The 9,152-nt window shown below is 41.7% G+C and overlaps 1 protein-coding gene across 1 annotated transcript in view; it reads right to left on the bottom strand.

Moving 5' to 3' along the window:
- Window positions 1-2,754: 2,754 nt before the first annotated feature.
- The window catches only part of RFC2 (replication factor C subunit 2), a 55,039-nt gene continuing 48,641 nt past the window's right edge, over window positions 2,755-9,152 (bottom strand). The window contains exon 11 of the mRNA XM_056560539.1: window positions 2,755-3,012. Within this exon, the coding sequence (XP_056416514.1) occupies window positions 2,902-3,012 (111 nt within the window). The 3' untranslated portion in view covers window positions 2,755-2,901. The remainder of the gene's footprint in view (window positions 3,013-9,152) is intronic.

The following is a 9,152-nucleotide window of genomic DNA, read 5'->3' as shown; positions in this document are numbered from 1 at the left end:
GGATATTTACGCACACGGCGAAACCAAATATGTATATACATTTATTTTTATTTTTTACACTTTTTGGGGGTGAAATGGGGAAAATGGGACAATTTAATTTTTATTGTAAATTTTAATTTAAGCGCTGCGGAATCTGTAGGCGCTAAATAAATAAATAATTATAACTTATTATTATTATTAAATTATTATTGGGGGATGGGGTTTTTCAAATTTTGTGCGCCATGATCTGTAGTTTTTATCAGTACCACCTTTGCTTATGTTTTACTTTGTATACATTTTTTATAAAAAACAATTTGGAATAAAATGTGACAAAAAAGCAGCAATTTTGGACTTTCACCATACGGGATAATTAACAATATATTTTAATAGTTCAGACTTTTACGCACGCGGCGATACCAAATATGCGTATTAATTATTTTTTTTACGCTTTTTGGGGGTAAAATGGGAAAACCAGACGTTTTACGTTATTTGGGTGGGGGGGGGGTGATTTTTCAAAATAATTTTACTTAATTTTCATTTTTTTTTTTTACACTTATGTCCCCATGGGGGACTATTCATAGCAATCATTTGATTGCTAATACTGTTCAGTGCTATGTATATGACATAGCACTGATCAGTATTATCGGTGATCTTCTGCTCTGGTCTGCTCGATCACAGACCAGATCAGAAGAGGGGACCTCCGTCTGCCGTTCTGGATGATCAGATCACTGCGGCAGCGTTGCAGACGATCCGATCATCCATTTTATTGACCGCGATGCTGCAGATGCTCTGATCTGTATTTATCACAGCATTTGAGGGGTTAATGGCGGACATCCGCGCGATCGCGGATGTCCGCCATTACCGGCGGGTCCCTGGCTGCTATCACCAGCCAGGACCTGACGCGCATGACCCGAGCATTGCTCCGATGCTCGCGGTTATGCATAGGACGTAAATGTACATCCTGGTGTGTTAGGTACCAGCTCACCAGGACGTACATTTACTTCCGGCATCCTTAAGGGGTTAATCTAAAGAATTAATTTCAGTCGGAAAGTAACATGTATGGTAAGGCTCCACAGCAGAGGTGGTATAATATAACTGGTACTGTTCAGATCATTTCGATTTTTGGATCTTTGCTAAACATCACAAGATGGCAAAATACGTATAACGTTAATTTTTGTTGCCACATGCAATCAGTTAATGCAAAAACTTTAATCAAAATAAGTGCAAGTTTTCAAGGACAGAACACACCTCAGTTATTTTAGTGCATGTATGACATGTTAAAAGGGAATCTGTCAGCTTCAAACTGCTGACACTGTTATATAGCTGCTAGGACATGGGAAAACAGTACTTTTTTTTATCTGTGCTTTCTTAAGATAAAAAAAAAATAAAAAAAATTCTATTTCTGGAGCAGAGTCAAGAAGATGTTACAAAACCCTGAAGTGCTGAGGGCTGGAATACCTCCCCTCTCCCATCCCTGTACATGCTTGAATGACAGCTGGAAGCGCAGCCCTGACTATAAAAAAATCGAGCATGGACGGAGATAGGAGGGGGAGCAAGGAGGTGCTCCAGTCCTCAGCTAACACCTCTTTGCACCAGAGAACAACATTTTTTGTTCCATGCTAGAGACAGTGGCCGGCATTTATCATTGTAGTGTAAGTGAAGCATTTATCATTGTAGGTGTAAGTGAAGCATTTTTCTACACCTTTTTTGTGTGTGCTGGTAATGTGTAGAAGCACCAAATTTATTAAATGGTCACAGAGCATTTCATAAATTTTGTGCAGATACACATGTTCTGAAGTTCCTCTCTTCACATACACCAAAAAGCTAAGTCTGGGCTGGTGTTGTTTTAGAGACTTCAGTGGCTTTGCGCTTTTTTTGTGAAAAGGGGCAGTTCATAAAACCCTTCCATGTCATGTGTATTGCCAAAATCACTGGATTGCAACTCAAAATCAGCAGTAATGTGTAAATCAAAAAAAAATAAAATAAAAAAACTCTGCTTGCACCTTTTGTAGACAAAAAAAAAAAAAAAAAAACTGTCTAAAGACAATGATAAATGTTCGCCAGTACCTCTAACAGCTATTCAACAGTTAGTCAACAGCTTAGAACATGAACTGCAACTGACACACTGTCTTTAACCCATTCCTGCCCTATGACGTTTAGCTTAGTTATGGGTGGAAATAAGTTAACACGAAATGACGTATATTTATGTTATTAACCTTCTTTGAAAAGAGTGCAGGTGCTGCACTTTTTTTCAGAGACTGAGGAATGGCTACTATAAACAGCCAGGACAGACCCCTAATGCTGGGCATGGGCAATTGTGACATTGCTCAATATTAACCCTCTAGATCCCACAATCAAAGTTGATCCCAGAATCTGAGGGGGCCAAAATTCTTGTGGCTGAGGTTCAGGCCATATCATTTTACAGTGTATGCAATAGTAATAGGGACTAAAAAAATTTAAGTGAAACAAAAATAGTAAAAAATAAAAAAAAATTGCAATTAATGTGGTACCATATAACCCCCATAAGATTAAATCACCCCCTTTTCCCAATTCTCAAATAAAAAATAACCATAAACATTGTGGAATCACCAGTATTAGTGACCACGTCCAGTTATTGAGTGCTAACCTACTTGATCAGAACTTGCATCGGGCTGTCATCTACCTGTGTAAAAGCCTTACCTTTTTTTTCCAACCTACTCCAAGATTTAGAAAAACAATTTATGGAATCCATACGATAGAATCAATACCATTACGTATATTTTCCAATTTTTTTTTTCATAAATCCAACCAACTTATACATCTGAAACATGGAAATATTTATTCAGATGTACACTATTCAGCAATTAAGTACATATAAAACGCAACTCAAAATATTTTTATAAACAGCTATATAACAGCAGTACTGAAAAACTCAAAAAAAAACTATGAGCTTGTAGGCAGTGCGGTCTTCTGACATAGCCGAGCAAGAAGTCCAGCCATCTGTAGAAGAGAATTCACACCCTCTGCAACTTTCATGTGAGTGTAACCAATTTCCTGAAAAACAAAAAAAAAAAAAAGTCAGTATTTTCACAAATACACATCTTTACTAATTTTTTTTTACACTAAAATGGCATCGCACCTGTCCACATATATATGTTATGTGGTACTGCAACTCATCCCTATTCACTTTAACAGAATTGAGCTTAAGAGACAGGTGTGTCAGTGTTCCACAAAGAAGACAGCCATGCTTTTTTTTTCTTAAACCTCTTATTGACTAACTTATTCTTGCAAAATAAATGCTTGACAAAAAGAGAAAACTCTCCAAAATATTTGACTATGAATTTCAGTTAAGTAGGGTCATCCCTGCCCTCCTTGAGCCATAACAATTTTTCCATCAAGGTAGTTGGCTTGTTCTTTAAGGCATTATCTGATGATGTAGGATAAACAAAAAACATAAATTCTGACTTTTTTTTAAATGGCATTAATCCTTGTCTCGGACACAATAGGAACTTGTCCCCTGTTAACACCCAGTTGGCGATTTAGTTATACATTTTTAATAAGAACAGATGAGTGCCACACAGCTGTAAGGGTACGTTCATACTGCGGAATTCCTCGAGTAGAATTCCATGCAGTGAACAGTACCATCAGTGTGAATGGGTCTTCTGCAAGACCCGTTCACACTGCAGAATTTCAGTTGCGGACAATTCCGCCACTGAAATTGTTACACGCGAAGAAAGAACGTTCATTCTTTGTACGGAATTCCACAAGTACTGCATAGCTGTCAATAGTGACGGCGCAGTGCCCGGTGGTCCTACTGCCGAGCGGAGATTCCGCAGTGTGAAAGCACCCTAAGAAAAACAAAAAGGCGCAGAACTACTACATGGGGTATACATTTACTAAAACAGGAGGTGCCACAGATCCTCTTTAACCCCTTTCCAACCTATGATGTACATGAATATGGCGCAGGCCCGCATCGTAACTGGCAGAAGCCCACTGCAGGTAATTAACATTGGAGAACACTCCAACATGTGTCATTTAAATGGTTAAATGTTGTGATCAATAGCACTCACTGCATTTAAACATTAAATGCTGGTAACCCCTGTGGTAACTATCTAGTGGTCCCATTGGCATCCCTGTGATGTGGGTTGCTGGAGAAGCCTAGGGCCTAAAACCTGTGCTCTTTGGGCTTCCTTGGATCACCTCAAATCCAAATTTGTTGGGTCATGAAGGCATTAAAGGGGGTTCTCCAGCCTTTATAAATGTATTCCCTATTCACAAGATTAGGGATAAAGGTCTGATCCTACAAGGGGGCATCAAACATGTCCAGAATGGAGCCTGAATCTCCTAGCTATAGAGTGTAGCATTGGTATGCACTCCATGCATTCTCAGGAGTGCCAGGGATACCGCATATGTGCATAGAGCGTGTGCCATGCAGCTAGGATATTTGGAGCCCTGTTCTGGAGACCGTGGTGGCGGTCCCATAGGTTGGACCCCATGATCATACAGTTATTCCCTAAGCTGTGGATGGGGGATGTGTTTAAAATGCTGAAGTATTCCTTTGAGACAGCATTGGTCTGCTTAGATGGGGCATATTTCATCGGCAAAAGGTTTCTTAAGCATGAATTAATCCCACACATGTAACCCCTCAACCTGTTAAGGACCAAGGGCGTAAACTTACGCCCCTAGTCCCGCTCCCGTGATATAACGCGGGGTTACATGGTAACCCCGCATCATATCACGGCGGGGCCGGCGTCATAGTGAAGCCGGGACCCGCCACTAATAGCGCGCGGCACTGATCGCGGTGCCGTGCCCTATTAACCCTTTAGCCAAATGGCTAAAAGTGAAAGTAAAATGTGCCGGTTAGCTCAGGGAGCTGTTAGGGATCGCCGCGGTATAATCACGGCATCCCGAACAGCTGTACTTCAGGAGGAAGGTCTCTTACCTTCCTTCCTGCAGTCCGATTGCCGAATGAATGCTTGAAGCCTGAGATCCAGGCTTGAGCATTCAATGACCGAAAACACCGATTGATGCATTCCTAAGGAGATGCATCACTCAGTGGTAAAGATCAGTACATGCAATGTTATAGCCCCCCTGGGCTATAAGTGTAAAAAAAAAAAATTATTAAGCCTTTCAATGATCCCTTCCCCTAATAAAAGTTTGAATCACCTGGCATTTCGAAGAATAAAAAAATAACAGTAAATAAAAACAAACATATATGTGGTATCACCGCGTGCGGAAATGTCCGAATTATAAAAATATACTTTTTAAACCGCACGTTCAATGGCATACGCGCAAAAAAATTCCAAAGTCCAAAATAGCGTATTTTTGGTCACTTTTTATATCATGAAAAGATTAATAAAAAGCGATTAAAAAGTCCAATCAATGCAAAAATGGTACCGACAAAAACTGCAGATCACGGCGCAAAAAATGAGACCCTATAGCCCCCTGAACATGGAAAAATAAAAAGTTATAGGGCTCAGAAAATGACAATTTTAAACGTATAAATTTTCCTGCATGTATTTATGATTTTTTTTCAATAGTAATACAAAATTAAACCTATACAAGTAGGGTATCATTTTAACCGTATGGACCTACAGAATAAAGATAAGGTGTAATTTTTAAGGAAAAATGTACTACGTAGAAACGGAAGCCCCCAAAAGTTACAAAATTGCATTTTTTTTTCAATTTTGTCGCACAATGATTTTTTTTCCCGTTTCGCTGTAGATTTTTGGGTACAATGATGTCATTACAAAGTAGAATTGGTGGCGCAAAAAATATGCCATAATACAGATTTTTAGGTGCAAAATTGAAAGAGTTATTTTGTAAAGGGTAAGGAGGAAAAAACGAAAGTGCAAAAAAACCAAAAACGCCTGGTCCTTAAGGGGTTAAAGGGGTACTCCGGTGGAATTTTTATTTTTTTATGAACTGGTGCCAGAAAGTTAAACAGATTTGTAAATTACTTTTATTAAAAAAAAATCTTTATCCTTCCAGTAATTATTAGCAGCTTTATGCTACAGAAGAAATTCTTAGCTTTTTTGTCTTGTCCACAGTGCTCTCTGCTGACACCTCTGTCTTTGTCAGGAACTGTCCAGAGTAGCATAAGTTTGCTATGAGGATTATCTCCTGCTCTGGACAGTTCCTGATATGGGCATCGGGTGTCAGCAGAGAGCACTGTGAACAAGACAAAAAATAAAATTCAAAAAGAAAATTTCCTCTGTAGCATAGAGCTACTAAAAAGTACTGGAAAGAAAGAAGTAATTTACAAATCTGTTTAACTTTCTGGCACCAGTTGATTTAAAAAAAATAAAATAAAAACATGTTTTCCACCGGAGTACCCCTTTAACCCCTTAAGGACCAGACCAATTTTAATTTTTGTATCTTAGTTTTTTCCTCCTCGCCTTCTAAAAATCATAACTTTTATATTTCCATTTACAAACCCATATGAGGGCTTGTTTTTGCGTCAATTGTACTTTGTAATTACCGTATTTATCGGGGTATACCACGCACCGGCCTATAACACGCACCCTCATTTTATCAAGGATATTTGGGTAAAAAAAGTTTTTTACCCAAATATTCATGGTAAAATGAGAGTGCGTGTGTGCGCGTGTATACCCAGATACACCCCCAGGAAAGGCAGGGGGAGAGAGGCCGTCGCTGCCCGCTTCTCTCCCCCTGCCTTTCCTGGGGTTTAGAGCCCTGTTGCCGTCCCTTCTCTCCCCCTGGCTATCGGCACCGCTGCCCGTTCTGTCCCCCTGACTATCTGTGCCGGCGCCCCATTGCGGGCGCCGATAGCCAGGGGGAGAGAAGCAGCGCCGACAGCCAGGGGGAGAGAAGGGGCAGCGGCACCCATTGCCGGCACCACTGCCCCGTTGCCTCCCCCCATCCCCGGTGGCATAATTACCTGTTGCCGGGGTCGGGTCCGCTCTGCTGCAAGCCTCCGGCGTGCGTCCCCTGCGTCGTTGCTATGCGCTACACGCCGCGGCGCATGACGTCAGTGCGCCGCGCCGTGCATAGCAACGACACAGGGGACGCACGCCGGAGGCCTGCAGCAGCGCGGACCTGACCCCGGCAACAGGTAATTATGCCACCGGGGATGGGGTGAGGCAACGGGGCAGTGGCGCCGGCAATGGGTGCCGCTGCCCCTTCTCTCCCCCTGGCTGTCGGCGCCGCTTCTCTGCCCCTGGCTATCGGCGCCGGCACAGATAGTCAGGGGGACAGAACGGGCAGCGGCGCCGATAGCCAGGGGGAGAGAAGGGACGGCAGCTCTAGACCCCAGGAAAGGCAGGGGGAGAGAAGCGGGCAGCGACGGCCTCTCTCCCCCTGCCTTTCCTGGGGTGTATCGGCGTATAACACGCACATAGACTTTAGGCTAAAACTTTTAGCCTAAAAAGTGCGTGTTATACGCCGATAAATACGGTACATCACTTAATTTATCATAAAATGTACGGCACAACCAAACAAATATTATTTATGTGGGAAAATTGAAAAGAAAACCGCAATTTAGCAAATTTAGGAAGGTTTTGTTTTCACACTGTACACTTTCCGGTAAAAATGACATGTTTTCTCTATTCTGTGGGTCAATATGATTAAAATGATACCCATGTTCTATGCTTTTCTATAATTGTACCGCTTAAAAAAAACTCAAACCATTTTAACAAAATTAGTATGTTTGAAATTGCCTTATTTTGACCACCTATAACTTTCTCATTTTTCCGTATATGGGGCGATATGAGAGCTAATTTTTTGCGCCATAATCTGTAGTTTTTATCAGTACCACTTTTTGCTTATGTTTTACTTTGCCTACATTTTTTATTAATTTTTTTGGGAATAAAATGTGACAAAAAAGCAGCAATTTTGGACTTTCACCATACGGGATAATTAACATTATATTTTAATAGTTCAGACTCTTATGCACGCGGCGATACCAAATATGTGTATTAATTTTTTTTTTTTTTACGCTTTTTGGGGGGTAAAATGGGAAAAACGGACATTTTACTTTATTGGGGGAGGGGATTTTTCACTTGTTTACTTTATTTAAATTTTTGTAACTTTTTTTTTTTTTTTTTTTTTTTTACACTTTTTATGTCCCATTCATAGCAATCATTTGATTGCCAATACTGTTCAGTGCTATGTATAGGACATAGCACTGAACAGTAGAGCAGAAGACCCCGGGAGACAGCCGGAGCCAGGTGAGGGGACCTCCGGCTGCCATGCTGGATGATCGGATCCCCGCGGCAGTGCTGCAGGCAATCCGATCATCCATTCAAAGTACCGCACTGCCGCAGATGCAGTCATCTGTATTGATCACGGCATCTGGGGGGTTAATGGCAGACATACGCGTGATCGCGGATGTCCGCCATTACCGGATAGCAGCCGGGACCTGCCGTGCATGACGCGAGCATCACTCCGGTGCTTGCGATCACGGCGGCACGTAAATGTACTTCATGGTGCGTTAAGTACCACGTCACCATGGCATACATTTACGTCCATTGTCGTTAAGGACGCAGGGTTTTTCAGTTTTTGCCTTTTTCGTTTTTTCCTCGTCACCTTCTAAAAATAATAACACTTTCAATTTTGCACCTTAAAATCCGTATGATGGCTTATTTTTTTTGTGCCACCAATTCTACTTTGTAATGACAGTCATTTTACCCCAAAATCTGCGGCGAAAAAAAAAAAAAAAAAAATCATTGTGCGACAAAATGGAAGAAAAACTTCATTTTGTAACACTTGAGGGCTTCCGTTTCTACATAGTAAATTTTTCGGTAAAAACAAAACTTTATTCTGTAGGTCCATATGGTTAAAATGATACCCTACTTATATAGGTTTGATTTTGTATTACCGTATATACTCGAGTATAAGCCGAGTTTTTCAGCACGATTTTTCGTGCTGAAAACACCCCCCTCGGCTTATACTCGAGTGAACTCCCCCACCCGCAGTGGTCTTCAACCTGCGGACCTCCAGAGGTTTCAAAACTACAACTCCCAGCAAGCCCGGCCAGCCATCGGCTGTCCGGGCTTGCTGGGAGTTGTAGTTTTGAAACCTCCGGAGGTCCGCAGGTTGAAGACCACTGCGGCCTTCGACATCATCCAGCCCCCTCTCACCCCCTTTAGTTCTGACTACTCACCTCCGCTCGGCGCTGGTCCGGTGCTGCAGGGCTGTCCGGTGAGGAGGTTGTCCAGTGGGATAGTGGTTCC

The sequence above is a fragment of the Hyla sarda genome, chromosome 2, assembly GCF_029499605.1.
Source record: "Hyla sarda isolate aHylSar1 chromosome 2, aHylSar1.hap1, whole genome shotgun sequence".
NCBI classification, from domain to species: domain Eukaryota; kingdom Metazoa; phylum Chordata; class Amphibia; order Anura; family Hylidae; genus Hyla; species Hyla sarda.
This window is presented reverse-complemented; position numbering and strand designations above follow the sequence as displayed.